This window comes from Budorcas taxicolor, chromosome 16 (genome assembly GCF_023091745.1).
Source record: "Budorcas taxicolor isolate Tak-1 chromosome 16, Takin1.1, whole genome shotgun sequence".
Taxonomy (NCBI): Eukaryota; Metazoa; Chordata; class Mammalia; order Artiodactyla; family Bovidae; genus Budorcas; species Budorcas taxicolor.
Window position 1 is genome coordinate 69,887,274 of NC_068925.1, and position 16,062 is coordinate 69,903,335.

Here is a 16,062-nt window from a genome sequence, read left to right on the forward strand (position 1 = left end):
GAACCACACTTGCCCTTCGAGCAATGAAGTTAGATAGTTTTATTTCAATAAAATGATATTATAAATAGAAGTCAGAAGCACGAAATCTAAAAACTGATGATAATCTTTTTACTTCAAGAAGTTTACTCTTTGAACTTTCCGGGTGTCCCTATGGTTGTTAAAACATTCGCATATAAGGAAAACCCTTTTTACAAGCTTCCCAAAGAAACAATTGCTCCAAGTTTACATCACGCCTAAATAATCAAATATATCTTTGTAAAGTTCCAAAGTGCTAACGAACCAAAAAAAATTCATGTGATGATTTTGATGTTTTTTTGTAAAACTATCTTAAGTTTCACTGCTACAGGGGAATGTCTTTATGAGTAAATTACCTTTAAGAAATGCTTATTAAAGTTTGCAATGTACAAGATGTTGGAATGGGCATTATGAAAGGTGCAGTTACAAATTAAGACAGTCTCTGCCCTCAGGACAGGTACCTGCCAGGGGGCCATTACTTAACACATGGCAGCTGCTGCTGCTAAGTCACTTCAGTCGTGTCCGACTCTATGCGACCCCATAGACGGCACAGCCCACCAGGCTCCCCCGTCCCTGGGATTCTCCAGCCAAGAACACTGGAGTGGGTTGCCATTTCCTTCTCCAATGCATGAAAGTGAAAAGTGCAAGTGAAGTCGCTCAGTCGTGTCCGACTCATAGCGATCGCATGGACTGCAGCCCACCAGGCTCCTCTGTCCGTGGGATTCTCCAGGCAAGAGTACTGGAGTGGGAGGCCATTGCCTTCTCAGTAATACATGGCAGGATGTGTTATTTGCTCAAGAGAGATGAAGTGTGCTATGGGAAATGAGCGGGCTGGAGCATGGAAGGATCAATTCTAGATGGAGGAATCTGAGGCTTCCCAGTGAAGACAGGTCCTTTGACGGGCACCTGATTAAATGAAGAGCCGTGCACCGATGTGCCATAGACTAGCAGACAGACACATGCAGCCTCACTCTGTTTTCTATGGAGACCTGTTTGTCTTAGTCTTAAAACAAAGTAGTATTTGTCTGCTGAATAAAAATGCTTCTTATTAACCATGTGACTTGCATAATAAATATTATAAATCCTCTATCCATATTCCTCAAACTGCTGTTCAACCTTCAATGATGTTACAGTTGTTAATTATTTCAACCTATATTATATGGCACCTTCTGGATCACTGGGAATTGGCAGGTATCATGACAAACTGACAGAACGAAGCAACCCCCATCCTTGGAGTGGTGTGGAGAGGGGAGACTCATAAGCCTAATTTTAAAAGCACACAAACACACTTAGAAAAATATTCCTCTGAGAAGTAAAGGGAATTTTTGAATTCTTAAAGAAACAGTTAAGACCCATCCTCCAAAACCCTACTGCACTGTTAGAAAACAGATGGCCCTGGCAACATGGTGCTGGAAGCCTGCCTTCAATTATCAGTCTGGTTACTACCAGCAGATGGGTACTGATGTAGCAAAGCCAAATTCAAGAAGAGGGAGAATCTGGCTGGTACAAAGTACTTGAAAACTTGCTGGCAGCTGCTGTGTTCGTGTATATATGTTCATTTCATCATCAAAATTTAAGAGCCCGCTGCAGTTATATTTCTCTCTCCTTTGTCTTGATCCTCCCACCTTTCCATGTGCTCAACTGAGACTCTATCAAATTAAGAGATCCACCAGAACTAAAGGCCCGCACCAACTCATGTCAAGACATACCAGTCATGGTGAAATTCTGCACGGGATGAATGATCACTAAGGTGCAAGGATGTGATTGACTTAAACGAGCATCATTCAACTAGAGAATGTGTAATCACTTGTTTGCTCTTCAGACTCAGAATAATCACCACTCAAATGAGATCACAGATGTGAAAGGAAAAATACCTTAACTCACTCTAATGTGGGCAATGGGGCATTAATAGTAGTGTTTCTTCCTAATATTCAACAGCCGCTAGATTCTGTGTGTTCAATGTTAAGATCAGCTAAATGAGCTCAACATAAGACAGCAACTAGGATGTAACCATCTTTGATACATTTTGCAACTTGTATTTTTTGCTCTAAAAAAATCATTGAATCAAATGGCATCTACATCTAGAGGTGTGACAAGAAAGCTAAAGCTGGGTGCATCCCAGCAGGAGGTAGGTGAAAAGAAGATGAAGGAGGGACCCCAGGAGGGAGGGAGACAACTTATATTTATGTGTCTGCTCGTCTCTATCTATCACGTCCATAACTGGAGACATTTAAGTGAGCACTAAGCCCAGTGGAAAGATTAACGTGCCTTTATTCTGGCATTAGCTCCGTAAATATTTGTTTCAAATGAAGAAACGTTCCGCCAACCCCGAGACCCTGAGGCTTATCATGCTATAGCTGTGGCCAACCCAAGAATTTTAAAAGGCCAGAATTTAGAAAATGAGTATCTGAAAATGAAGCTGTAGGCTGCCATCCATCAGCAATTAGTTTTCTGCACAGCTTACAGCCACTTAAGACTTGATTGGGTAGCTCATTACCAACAATGAGTTAAGCATACAAGGACACAGTCTCCCAGGCATCTCTTGCCACCAAACATGATTCGAAAAATTGGGCACCAGTCTGGAAACACACAACAAAAATCCCAGAAACCACAAGCCAGCATTAGAGCTTAGCAAGCAATTCCACCCAGATCAACTTTGGTTTTAGAAGCAGCAAGGGAAGTGTCATTTCCTAGCGCCAGACAAAACACATTTCAGCTACTGTGTGGCATCTCGTGATGGCACCCATGAATGAAGCTTAATACATCCCCTGCTGGTGCAAAGTCTATATGGTGAACTAGGGATGGATGCAAAGGATGTGTTTCTCCCCTTCCACCTCATCATTCTTGCCTGCCAGACCAGGTCCCTTAGAGGACCCCGTGTCATACAGGTCCCTTAGAGGACCCCGTGTCATACAGGTCCCCACGCTCAGGAAGGTCCCCAAGCAAGTGTTCCCTCATCTTGGCTGTCAAATGACGGTTTATGATCGTCTAACCCCAGTGCTATGGGGCTGGCACTAGATGTTGGATGAGCAGCCTAGCTAAACCCTCCATTCACTTTGATACTAAATGTTAACTTTACTCTTGATTGGGCCATTAAAGCACGTTTCCACTACTGATAATTTCTCATTGTGAGCGGCATATTAGTTTGCTAAACACGGACAAGGAACATTTCGGTACAACTGTCACATTATTTCGGCATCCAAAACCTATCAGCGCACTAAACTTGCTTGCACTTACTTATAATTAGATACAGAAAGACACCCAGAGTGATAGACTAGAATAGGCTATAATTTTAAATGTGAAAAATCTCAAATGCCGTGTCCTTTGCTCATCACTTTCTATGCCTCGGGGTGACAGCAAACAGTGGTCACACCAAAAAAACTTCTAACAGTTATCAAGACCAAAGGGCCCTTATGGATTGGGCACAGGTCTAAGCATTTGACATACAATACTTAATCATTAACTCAACTCTGAAAACAGAGGGGTTCTGTTAGTCCTCACATGAAGATAAGGCAAGTCACACTCAGAAAGGATAAGTCATGATCCCAAGGCCACAGAGCAGGTTCAGATCTCACTTCGTCTAAAGCCACCATTTTACCACAAAGTTATACCACCCGTCAAACTGGGTAGATTGTTTTTCTGATTCCAATCCCAATTCAAAATGTGAGCGCCAGCTAAGCCCTTTGAATTTCTGATATTATTCTCGAAAGAAGACACATATACACAAACATGCATTGAAGACTAATTCTAAATGAACTCTCTGGCCCTGTGCTAGACACCTCCATGACTGCCCTCACTGGACAGAGAACTTTATGAAATATTGAGCAAAACATGACTGGCATTGACTCAGCACAGCTCGACTTCATGGTGGACAGCTCCTCGGCTGACAAACCAGACCCTGCAGGGACGCATGAGTCTTCAGAAACACCTGCAAGATATGTCCAGCTCGCTATGCAGCCTTGGCCCAGCAAACCGTTTAAAGAGTGTTTGGATTCATTTAACCAGACAATCACTTTTACAAAATGTTTCCACCAGGCAGCCAGTGGAGTCGCAGGAGAGTTCCTGGCTGAAAGGGAAGCTCAGAGAGGGAAGAGTTTGGTGCCAGTCTGCCTGTGGAAATGTTAGCAGAAGCATCTGTTGGTTGGTCCCCACTGGCCAAAAGGCAAACATTTGTTTTGCTGAAACAAACGCTTCCATTTAAAAACGTTTGCTGATGAAACCATCATCTGATATGAAGCTTTCCTCTACTCAGGCGGCTGGGGCTGGGGCCGCCTCTCTCCAGCAATATTACCCCTCTGAGGCTATAGCTGCTTTAACAACCTCTTCTTTGCCACTGACAGATGTTCTGATTCTAGAACCGATACACTTTTTGAAGCTGAGAGGATAAATACATTTAGACTTGCCTCATCTGGATAAATCACTGTTCCTTACAAAGATCTTAAAAAAAAAATCTGTACAATCTAACAAGTAATTTTAGATATGTAAGATTTAATATTTAATACTTTAAAAAATATTTTAAAAACTAGTGAAAAATAGTCTTCCCTGTGACATTTGATGGAGAAGAAACTTCTACTGTTCTGTTATGCTTCTTCATAAAACTATGAGGCTGACTTATGGCTCTATTCAAATTGTTTCATCCTATTAACTGTCCCTAACTGGTTTTTAATTAAGTCCTTTAAAATAAGCTCCAAGCAACTAGATAAATTCAGAGAGAAGCAAATTAAAGTAAATACGGATAAATCTATTGGTAGAAGCGCTATCAGGCTACTCCGCGCACCCTCGTCACTGGGAAACCGCACCCACCAGGTGTATCACGACCATGACTCTACAAAGACAGCAGCGCCCCTGCCTGCACAGGCTTAACATGAAGGTCAGTGTGTGACTGCTGAAGCCAGAGTCATACAATTATTAGTTAATGCTTTCATAACAATATTAAATCTAGAAACCCTTTATCTGTCAAAAAAATTGTATTTAAGTCTATCACTTTGCACAAGGTTTTTAATATTTGATGACTCAAAAGCCAACCCTTGGAAAGGGGACTTAAATCATACCTTCTATCACTAATTTTGTTACTTTTCACTTAGAAAGCCCCTGGCAGGACTTCCCTGGTGGTCCCATGGGTAAGAGTCTGCCTGCACTTCAGGGGACACTGGTTCTATCCCTAGTACTGGAATATCCCACATGCCATGGGGCAACTGGGTGAGCCTGCGTGCTGCAACCACGGAGGCTGAGTGCCCTGGAGCCCCCGCTGCACAACAGAAAAAGCCACCACAGCTAGAGGAAGCCTGTGCAGTGCAGACCCGGCCCAGCAAAAAGTAGACACATTTTAAAATTAAAAAGAAGAAAAAGAAAAGAAAATCGCGTGCTTTCTTCCATCCTTCCACCTCGCAGGTGGTCTAAATCTATCTTAAAATAATAAAGAATAGTACCAAATGGTCTTACTATAAGTCATGTTTTCCTATAATTGTTAGATGCATATTAGTAAGTTACATCAGAACAGAAAGTGAAAAAACCACTTATGTTCTATGTCATAGATTATATACAAAACACTTTGTAATACTTCTAGCAAATAAAAAAGAAAAACACTACAGGAAAATGGTGCAGAAATTCTTTAACCCTCACACTTCCTCACGCACAGAAGCAAATAAATGCTCTCTGCTCCTCACCTCACTGCTTCTCCTCAGCTCATTTTCCTTGGTCTGACTTGCCTGTAAGGCCTGTTCAGTTTTGCTGAGATTTTGCTTAAACTCTTCCAATTTTTTTTCTACCTGGTGCTTTACAGACGTGACCTACAAAGAGAAAACAAGGCAAAGCTTCATTTTTGTTTTTACTTTTCAATAGCTATTCATATTCTTAAATAATAAAAAAGTCATGGAATATAAGAACCGAAGCAATCTACTTTGGTTGAGACATACTATATATGTTATAGCTTAACATGGTCCTAGAAGCTGAACTTAAAATATCATCATGTTAACCCATGACATCACTTGGCAATAGCATATGTTGATGAATACGGCTGGGTTTGGGGAGGAAATCACAAAAGAAAAAAAATAACCACAAGAAATAAAACAACTAAATAGTAATAAACAACTAAAATTTGTTTAAAAAAATGAGATGAGAAATAAACAACAAAAGATGGGAAAACAAATTAAGAGAACACATTTGCAATAATACAACAGAATAAAAATGATATTCCCAAAATACAACACATAAAGCATAGCTATGATTCAATGTACAAAAAAGCAAGCCCATTTAAAAATGAGCAAAGGACAGAAATAGAAATTTTATACAAAAGATACACATGGCAAGTCACTCTCTGAAAGAAATAACCTCAGTGGTAATCAAGAAAGTGTGAATTAAAAAATAATAACATTTTTCACTCTTTGGCAAAATTTTTAAAACCAGGACTGTCCGCTACTAGTAGGACGGAGGTGACAGGCCTCTTATACCAGGTGTCAGGTAAACTGCTACGACATTCCTGGAGGGCGGCTTGGAAGTACCCTGTCACATGTGAGAAGATATTTGCCCTAGAGGCCACCAATGTCACATGCAGGAAGCTGTCATACAGAAACATCAGCCCCACACGCGTTTACCTGCCCAGTGATACTACCAATGGTACTACACAAACCTCAATACCCATCAGTAGGGAAAACAAGTAAACTGCAAAACATCTGACAAGGACGAAGCTCAGACAGTTTTCCTTTTTTAACAAAGATTAAAACAAGCAAGAAAAAAAAAATTATACATCTGTAAATGTTCATTGTTTTTTTAATCTTGGAGGACAGCCAATAAATAATCCATAAAAATTTATCCTGGCACAGAAGGGTTCTGCTAGTACAGAAACCCAGGTGGGCGATGATGTGTATTAGAGCACATATATACACATGCATGCAAATATACACTCAAGTGTATGTGTGAGTGTGTGAATAAATAAAGGTACAGTCAGCAGAGTTTTAAGGGATTACTTTGACATATGAGAGGAAAGAGGAGTTGAAGATGACGGGAAGGTTTTGACCGAAGCAACGTGAAGAATGGAATTGCTATTTACTGGGACAAGGAAGCCTAAGCAAAGAACAAGCCTGAGAAAAGCTGGAGTTCCAATAACAACACGTTAAGTGTGCAATGCCTGTTAGAAACGTGAGTGGAAATATTGGATGCACACCCCCAAGTCTGAAGTTCAGACCAGACACCCAGGCTGGAGATTCAAATATGGGTGTCATCATCACATGAAGAGTCAGAAAGCCAAAAATCTGGATGAAATCATTTGTGCAGTGGGTGTTAAAAAAGTAAATTATATATTTTTTAGCGCTTTGCCTTGGCGGCATACACACTTAGGAGAGCTCCCATGTGGTGGCATGACCAAGAACAGAATATCAGAGATGCCCACAGACCCTCCTATCTGAGATCCCCACTCGGCGTCCCCTTTCTCTAAATGAGAACACCCAGACCCAGAGAGGTTCAGTTTGCTCTCCACTTTAATAACTACAGAAAGTGAGGAAAGTTTTCTTCCTTTAAAGGAATCCTATTTCCACTGAGGTACAGAAATGACACGTTATTTTAAAACGTGGGGGAGGAGGTTACGGAGGAGGGAGAAATAAGTTGGCACCCTACTTTATCCAGTTCAGCCTGTAGGATGTTGTATGTGTTCTTAGCTTGCTGTAGCTCCTGGGTGAGCCTGGCTTTCATCTGAGTGCACTCCTGGTCCAGGGTTTGGAAGGAACGCTGTTGACGGGAGAGCTCCTAAAAAGTGAAAGACAAATGTATCCAACAGACGCTGGTTAACAAGGGAGAGCCCAGGGCAAGACCCAGACATCCTCCAGGCACTGCTCTTCTGAAAGAACAGGAGAGGATGGAGCCAGTCGGCATCTACTTGATGACCAACACAGGCAGCCTTAGCACCGGTCCCAGGAATCAGATCCTAGTCTCTGAGCGGATGAGGAAGCAGTCCCCCAGGAGAACACGTGGAAACTGGCCCGTTGGCACCTCATCCCCATCCTAAATGAATCACCTCTGTTCTGAGGTACCCAGGGACAAAAGGGTAGGGCTGAGAGCCAACCAGTCACAACTCCACTGAGAAATCAACACACTCGAAAAGGGAGCTTAAGACATCAAGTATCACACACCACTGACCATTGAGAATAACCGAAAGTACATGCCACCAATTAACTTTGATAACCACACAAGGACACCAGATTAACAATTCCAATAACTCTCACTGAAGGACTACAGACCTACTTCCAGGCTAACTCACCTGAAACTGAAACCAAGATTTATCCAAGTGCATCTTCAGCCCTAACTTGTCTGCCAACTTCTTCCCTTCAGACATTAATCACCTTTCTAATGTATTTGCCAACTCACAGACTTTAGAAACAGCTGGAAGGACCTCCCCTGTGGACCAGTGGTGAAGACTCCACCTTCCAAGGTGGATCAGGTGTAGGTTCAATCACTGGTTGGAGAACTAATATTCCACACACCACAGGGGATGGCCAAAAAATTAAAAAACAAAGAAAACTTGTAAAAAAGTAAAAAAACAAAAAAAACACACCAGCTGTAGAATGTAATATAATTTCCCTTATAACACAGAGTGTTTGAAACAAGAAATACCATCCTTTTCTACGTGGTATCAAATTTCAAACAAATCAGAAAACATGGATTAAAAAAAAATTTCTAAAGCCCTTCTCCAATCAAAAACTGCAGGATGGAAAAGTGTGAAGGAAAGTACAGTAACCTTTTCCCCACACAGCATTTCCCCTGCAGTGGGACATCCCAGATGATGACAGGCACTCCTCTTCTCAAATGATCAAACGAGGAAATGACCACAAGAGCCTTCTGGACAAACTCCTCATGAATCCGTTTACCTTACCTCTTGGAACTCTTTTTCTTTCTCCTTGATCTTCTGTTCCAGAGAACATCTGGCACTTTCTGCATTTTGACGCTGACAACTCAGATCTTCAGTCAATTTTTTCAATTTTTGTTCCAAAGCAGTACACTAAAACAAATTAAGACGTTCAATACAAAACAAAAATTATTCTTGGAAAGAAGCAAACGTTTTGAATTTTAGAAAAATTAGTCCCACGATCTGGTTCAAGTTTAACACTGTGTTTTGACTTTTTTATATCATACAAAGTTGGGGCTAAAACAATTAGCCAAATACCAAAACTACTACAATTATTTTAGCACACATAAATTTATATTGGGGAAATATCAGCAAGGATATAAACTTACATAGGCTATTTAAATAAGCCCTTCATAAGTTGTGCCATAAAAGACATCAGTGTGTCTGAATATTGAGTCACCTAACATTTTGTCGTACAGAAATGAGAGGTTAAAATGCAGTGATGTTGACTTGTGCAAATTAGAGGCTGCAAAATAACCAGAGGGTACCTATTATCCTCATACGTAGTCTGTTTCAAGCATAATAGATTTTGTGAGAAATTTTAAATATTAATATGCATTGCTCCACAATGCTCTCACTATGTCATTTTAAATGTTTGGAAGTTCACAGCACTCCAGAGAATATCACAATGGGTTTTAAACCAAGCTGCCAAAAGTAACACAAAGAACACTCACTCGCCTTCTTATATAGCCGGTTATCTCTTTTTTTAAACTGAACTATAGCTGATTTACAGTGTTACAGCAAAGTGATTCAATTACACACACACGCACACATTCTTTTTCAGATTCTTTTCCATTATAGATTATTATAAGATATTGAATACAGTTCCTTGTGCTGTATTCTTTATCCATTTTATATATAGTAGCGTGTATCTGTTAAGCCCAAATCCCCAATTTATCCCTCTCCCCACTACTTTCCCCTTTAGTAACCATATATGTGTTTTCTATGTCTGTGAGTCTTTGTTTTATAAATAGGTTCATTTGTATGATTTTTTAGATGCCACATATAAATGATATCATGTGATATTTGTCTTTGACTTGCTTCTAATCTCTAGGGCCATCCATGTTTGCTGCCAATGGCATTATTCCATTCTTTTTTACACAGCCAGTTATATTTAAAATAATTTTTAAAACATGAACTACATTGAAATTTAGGATCCTCTTTAAAATTAAATCTTCAAAGTGTTAAAACCCATTCCTCTAATTCTTCCCTGTGGTGTTCAAATCCTAGAACTGCCCTACAAAACAACTCTAAATTCCCAAGGAAGAATAAGAACAACTCACATTGCTGGGGGAGAATTCCTGATCCAAAAGAAATGTACCCCAGTGTGGCAAATCTCTCCACTAATACATTTCTCTGAGACTCATTATAGACCCATTTAGAACTATTAGAAATTTAACAAAGAGGAAAAGAAACCGCTATGTAAAAATTTCCCTTAAGACCTGACACCAATTATTAACTAACCAAAGATGAAAACATAAAGCTGGTCTGATCTTGCAAATATCAGAACTTTCAAGATCCTGAATTTAAAAAGTAAAATATGGAGCCAGTAGTTCGAATTAATTCACTGCTTTGAACATTAAGATACCTCCATCATTATCCTTATTGTTCTTGAATTTTTAAACCCCTAAGGAAAAGTATGAAAGAAATTATTTCTACCAATAATAAATATGAACTCAGCAAATATGTCAAGCACCATGCTAGGCACTGGGGACACAGCAGTAAGCAACTATGACAAAAATCACAGCCTAAATGATGGTCTAAAATTTTGACAATTCTCGGGGAGGTGGGCGAAACCACGCACAGCAGAATAAATGAATGAATCCCTGGCGCCCTCTGCTGGCACTCCCTCAAACTGCAACCCACAAGATCTCAGACTCAATAATGCTTTCTTATTATTGTACAAACAGTTGGTTTAAGAAAAAAAAAGCCTTTAGGAGTAATTTATATTTTATTTAGATTTTTTTTAATGTTGGTATTTATGATGCACCACCCATATACAAGTACCTGGCCACTAGGTGTCATGAATGCTCCATAATACTCTAAAAAAGGGTTCAAGGCTCTAGTCCTTTAACAGTTTGTAGAGAGTATATAACAGTTTGTATATAGAGACCCTACAGGCTCAGTACTCTGGGCCTGAGTTTTTAACCATAACGTATGAAATCCAGATTTGCTGCCCAGCCCCAGCACTCTGTCTCTACTTGAGTTCAAACCTTGTATCCCAGTGGTCTGTAAATACTTGGAAAAGAAGCATACTAGAAACAGCATATGTTTACTGAAGTGCGTGGTTGACTTTGGCTAAATTAGCTCCATTTCATTTAATAGGTAATTCTAAAGGTAGATCAGGGAATAAACAGCATAAGCAAAGGATAATCTGATTTCAGCAACATACTGGACAAGGTCATACTATCTTTAGAGACAAGATGGAGAAAGGTAGACTGAATTTTCAGTTAGGTGGATTCGTAGTTTATGAGAAAAAAATGGAATCCAGAAAACATTGAATAAATGAGTCTTAAGAATCTAGAGGGAAGTCTCTAATAGGAAGAAAGCAAAAGCTATGTTTTCAGCACTGTCCTATTCAAAAATTTTAATTCGCGATCTTGTAAGTGACCTGATGATATACGCTAGAGAGAAGGATCTGGTGATCCTGTCACACCAAAACCAACAAAACAACATGTAAAAGTTAGTTGCTCAGTATCTTTGTGACCCCATAGACTGCAGACTGCCAGGCTCCTCTGTCCATAGAATTCTCCAAGTCAGAATTCTGGAGTGGGTAAGCATTCCCTTCTCCGGGGAATCTTCCAGATCCAGGGATTGAATTTGGATTTCCTGCACTGCAGGCAGATTCTTTACCATCTGAGCCACCAGGGAAGCCCTCAACATGTAAAAGAATTAACATAATTCTCATATACAAAAGAAGCCTGAGTTGGCAGAAAAGCAACTGAAAATGAACCAAACTGACTAGGAACTCAATATAACAAGAACAACTATTATAAGTTCACCATATGCCAGGCACTATGCTAAAGCCTTTATAAAAATTATCACAAACTTTACAGCAATCCTATGAGAAAGGCATTATTACTAATACCATTTTATTGATTAGGCAACTGAAGCTCCGAAGTTAATTAAATAGCTCCAAAGTAACCAAACTGGGAATAAATAGAGCCAGGGCTTGAATCCAAGTCTAACTTAGAAAACCGAATTACATACAAACCCAGACTGCACAAAGAGAGTAAATATACATACAGATCAAGGGACGTCATGTTTCGTCATATATCTAACCCAAAGTTGTTGAGAATGTTTCTGTGGAAAGCACTGCACTAGAGGAATTCTAAATATGAAGCAGGACTACCACCTCCAGGAATATGGAAGAGATGAACATTTCCCTATAACTCCCAAAACAAGAACAATCGAAAACCCACATATTTTATTAAAACACACATAAGAAAGCTCTGAAAAGAGAGAAAAACGCAGATTAACAAGAAACCTCGAGACCTAAGAAAAAGCATGACAGTACTGAAAGAAAAAACTGTTAACCCAGAATCCTATACTCTGCAGAAATATCTCCCAAGAATAAACACATTCCCAGACAAAAGAAAATTTAAAGGATTTGTTGCTACACTAAAAGAATGGTTAAAGGATGTTCTTTACAAAGAAAGGAAATGATGAAAGAAGGAAATCTGGAAGAAAAATAAGAACATTTGTATACCCAATAAATGTATATACAATAGGCTTTCCTTTTCTTCTTCTTCAGTTTTCTGAATTATGTTTGACAAGTAAAGCAAAAGTGTAACACTACCTGATGTGGCTCTAAACGTATATATAAAAAATGCTCAAGAAAATTATACTATAAATAGGGGAGGATAAAAGGACAAAAAGAGAAGCAAACTTTCAATAATTTATTAGAGTTGACAGAATGACAACACCAATAAACTGATAAATTGTATGTAGACATACATTATCTAGAACAATCATAAAAGCCCCACAAAGAAATATACTCAGAAACTATTGATAATTCAAAATGGAATTCTAAAAAGTGTTCAAGTAACCTACGGGAAGGCAGGAAAAATGAAAACAGCCGAATGGAAAATGAAAGAAATAAAACACAAAAACTAAGATGTAAAACTTAAGTCATGACATATCAGTAATTACATTGACTATAAACGGTCTAAAAACACTAATTAATAGAGACAGTATTTCTAAAAGGGAATAAAAGAGTAGATTAAAAAATATGACCCAACTATGCGCTGTCCTACAAAACTAACATTAGGCTATTTTTTTTAATTCATAGTAAGGTCATATCTTTAAACTTGACAGTATAGACAGGCTGAAAGTAAAAAGAGAGAAAGAAATACATCATGACACTTTAACCAAAGGAAAGCTGGAGAGGTTATATTACTACCAGATAAAATGGACTTCACAGAATAAAAAAAAAAAATTATCAGAGACACTAAGGGATATTACATGATAAAGGTCAATCCAAAAGAAGACATAACAATCCTAAATGTGTATGAACTAAACTACAGAACTACAAAATAAGTGAAGCAAAAATTTATAAAACTGAAAGGAGAAATAGACAATTATGGGAGACTGCAATACCCTTTCCTCAACAATTGCTGGAAGCAATTAGACAGGAAATCAATAAAAATAAAGAGGTATTCAACAAAGAACATTAATCAACAGGAGCTAATGACACCCAAAAAAGATGTCCTTTTCATTATAGGGGACTGGAATGCAAAAGTAGGAAGTCAAGAAACACCTGGAGTAACAGGCAAATTTGGCCTTGGAATGCGGAATGAAGCAGGGCAAAGACCAATAGAGTTTTGCCAAGAGAATGCGCTGGTCATAGCAAACACCCTCTTTCAACAACACAAGAGAAGACTCTACACACGGACATCACCAGATGGTCAACACCGAAATCAGACTGATTATATTCTTTGCAGCCAAAGATGGAGAAGCTCTATACAGTCAGCAAAAACAAGACCGGGAGCTGACTGTGGCTCAGATCATGAGCTCCTTATTGCCAAATTCAGACTTAAATTGAAGAAAGTAGGGAAACCTACTAGACCGTTCAGGTATGACCTAAATCAAATCCCTTACGATTATACAGTGGAAGTGAGAAACAGATTTAAGAGCCTAGATCTGATAGACAGACTGCCTGATGAACTATGGACAGAGGTTCGTAACATTGTACAGGAGACAGGGATCAAGACCATACCCATGGAAAAGAAATGCAAAAAAGCAAAATGGCTGTCGGGGGAAGGCTTACAAATAGCTGTGAAAAGAGAAGCAAAAAGCAAAGGAGAAAAGGAAAGATATAAGCATCTGAATGCAGAGTTCCAAAGAATAGCAAGAAGAGATAAGAAAGCCTTCCTCAGTGATCAATGCAAAGAAATAGAGGACAATAACAGAATGGGAAAGACTAGAGATCTCTTCAAGAAAATTAGAGATATCAAGGGAACATTTCATGCAAAGATGGGCTCGATAAAGGACAGAAATGGTATGGACCTAACAGAAGCAGAAGGTATTAAGAAGAGGTGGCAAGAATACACAGAACTGTACAAAAAAGATCTTCACAACCCAGATAATCATGATGGTATGATCACTCACCTACAGCCAGACATCCTGGAATGTGAAGTCAAGTGTGCCTTAGAAAGCATCACTACGAACAAAGCTAGTGGAGGTGATGGAATTCCAGTGGAGCTATTTCAAATCCTGAACGATGATGCTGCGAAAGTGCTGCATTCAATATGCCAGCAAATTTGGAAAACTCAGCAGTGGCCACAGGACTGGAAAAGGTCAGTTTTCATTCCAATCCCAAAGAAAGGCAATGCCAAAGAATGCTCAAACTACCGCACAATTCCTCTCATCTCACATGCTAGTAAAGTAATGCTCAAAATTCTCCAAGCCAGGCTTCAGCAATACGTGAACCGTGAACTTCCTGATGTTCAAGCTGGTTTTAGAAAAGGCAAGGAACCAGAGGTCAAATTGCCAACATCCTCTGGATCATGGAAAAAGCAAGAGAGTTCCAGAAAAACATCTATTTCTGCTTTATTGACTATGCCAAAGCCTTTGACTGTGTGGATCACAATAAACTGTGGAAAATTCTGAGAGAGATAGGAATACCAGACCACCTGACCTGCCTCTTGAGAAATCTATATGCAGGTCAGGAAGCAACAGTTAGAACTGGATATGGAACAACAGACTGGTTCCAAATCGCGAAAGGAGTACATCAAAGCTGTATACTGTCGCCCTGCTTATTTAAATTATATGCATGAAGTACATCATGAGAAACCCTGGGCTGGAAGAACGAGCTGAAATCAAGACTGCCAGGAGAATTATCAATAACCTCAGATATGCAGATGACACCACCCCTATGGCAGAAAGAGAAGAGGAACTAAAAAGCCTCTTGATGAAAGTGAACGAGGAGAGTGAAAAAGTTGGCTTAAAGCTCAACATTCAGAAAACGAAGATCATGGCATCTGGTCCCATCACTTCACGGGAAATAGACGGGGAAACAGTGGAAACAGTGTCAGACTTTATTTTTGGGGCTCCAAAATCACTGCAGATGGTGACTGCAGCCGTGAAATTAAAAAAGACGCTTACTCCTTGGAAGAAAAGTTATGACCGACCTAGATTGCATATTGAAAAGCAGAGACATTACTTTGTCAACAAAGGTCCGTCTAGTCAAGGCTATGGTTTTTCCAGTAGTCATGTATGGATGTGAGAGTTGGACTGTGAAGAAAGCTGAGCGCTAAAGAATTGATGCTTTTGAACTCTGGTGTTGGAAAAGATTCTTGAGAGTCCCTTGGACTGCAAGGAGATCCACCCAGTCCATTCTAAAGGAGATCAGCCCTGTGTGTTCATTGGAAGGACTGATGCTGAAGCTGAAACTCCAGTATTTTGGCCACCTCGTGGGAAGAGTGGACTCATTGGAAAAGACTCTGATGCTGGGAGGGATTGGAGGCAGGAGGAAAAGGGGACGACAGAGGATGAGATGGCTGGATGGCATCACCGACTTGATGGACGTGAGTTTGAGTGAACTCCGGGAGATGGTGATGGACAGGGAGGCCCGGCGTGCTGCGATTCATGGGGTCACAGAGAGTCGGACACGACTGAGAGACTGAACTGAACTGAATGACACTTTTAGA

General features: G+C 39.7%; 1 protein-coding gene across 1 annotated transcript in view; it reads right to left on the bottom strand.

Annotated features, from left to right (window-relative positions):
- CENPF (centromere protein F) overlaps positions 1-16,062 on the bottom strand; it is a 60,793-nt gene that overhangs the window by 29,769 nt on the left and 14,962 nt on the right. Inside the window, exons 7-9 of the mRNA XM_052654086.1 lie at positions 8,879-9,004; positions 7,627-7,755; positions 5,682-5,804 (exon numbers count right to left, since the gene is read on the bottom strand). Coding sequence (XP_052510046.1) covers positions 5,682-5,804; positions 7,627-7,755; positions 8,879-9,004 — 378 coding nt within the window. The remainder of the gene's footprint in view (positions 1-5,681; positions 5,805-7,626; positions 7,756-8,878; positions 9,005-16,062) is intronic.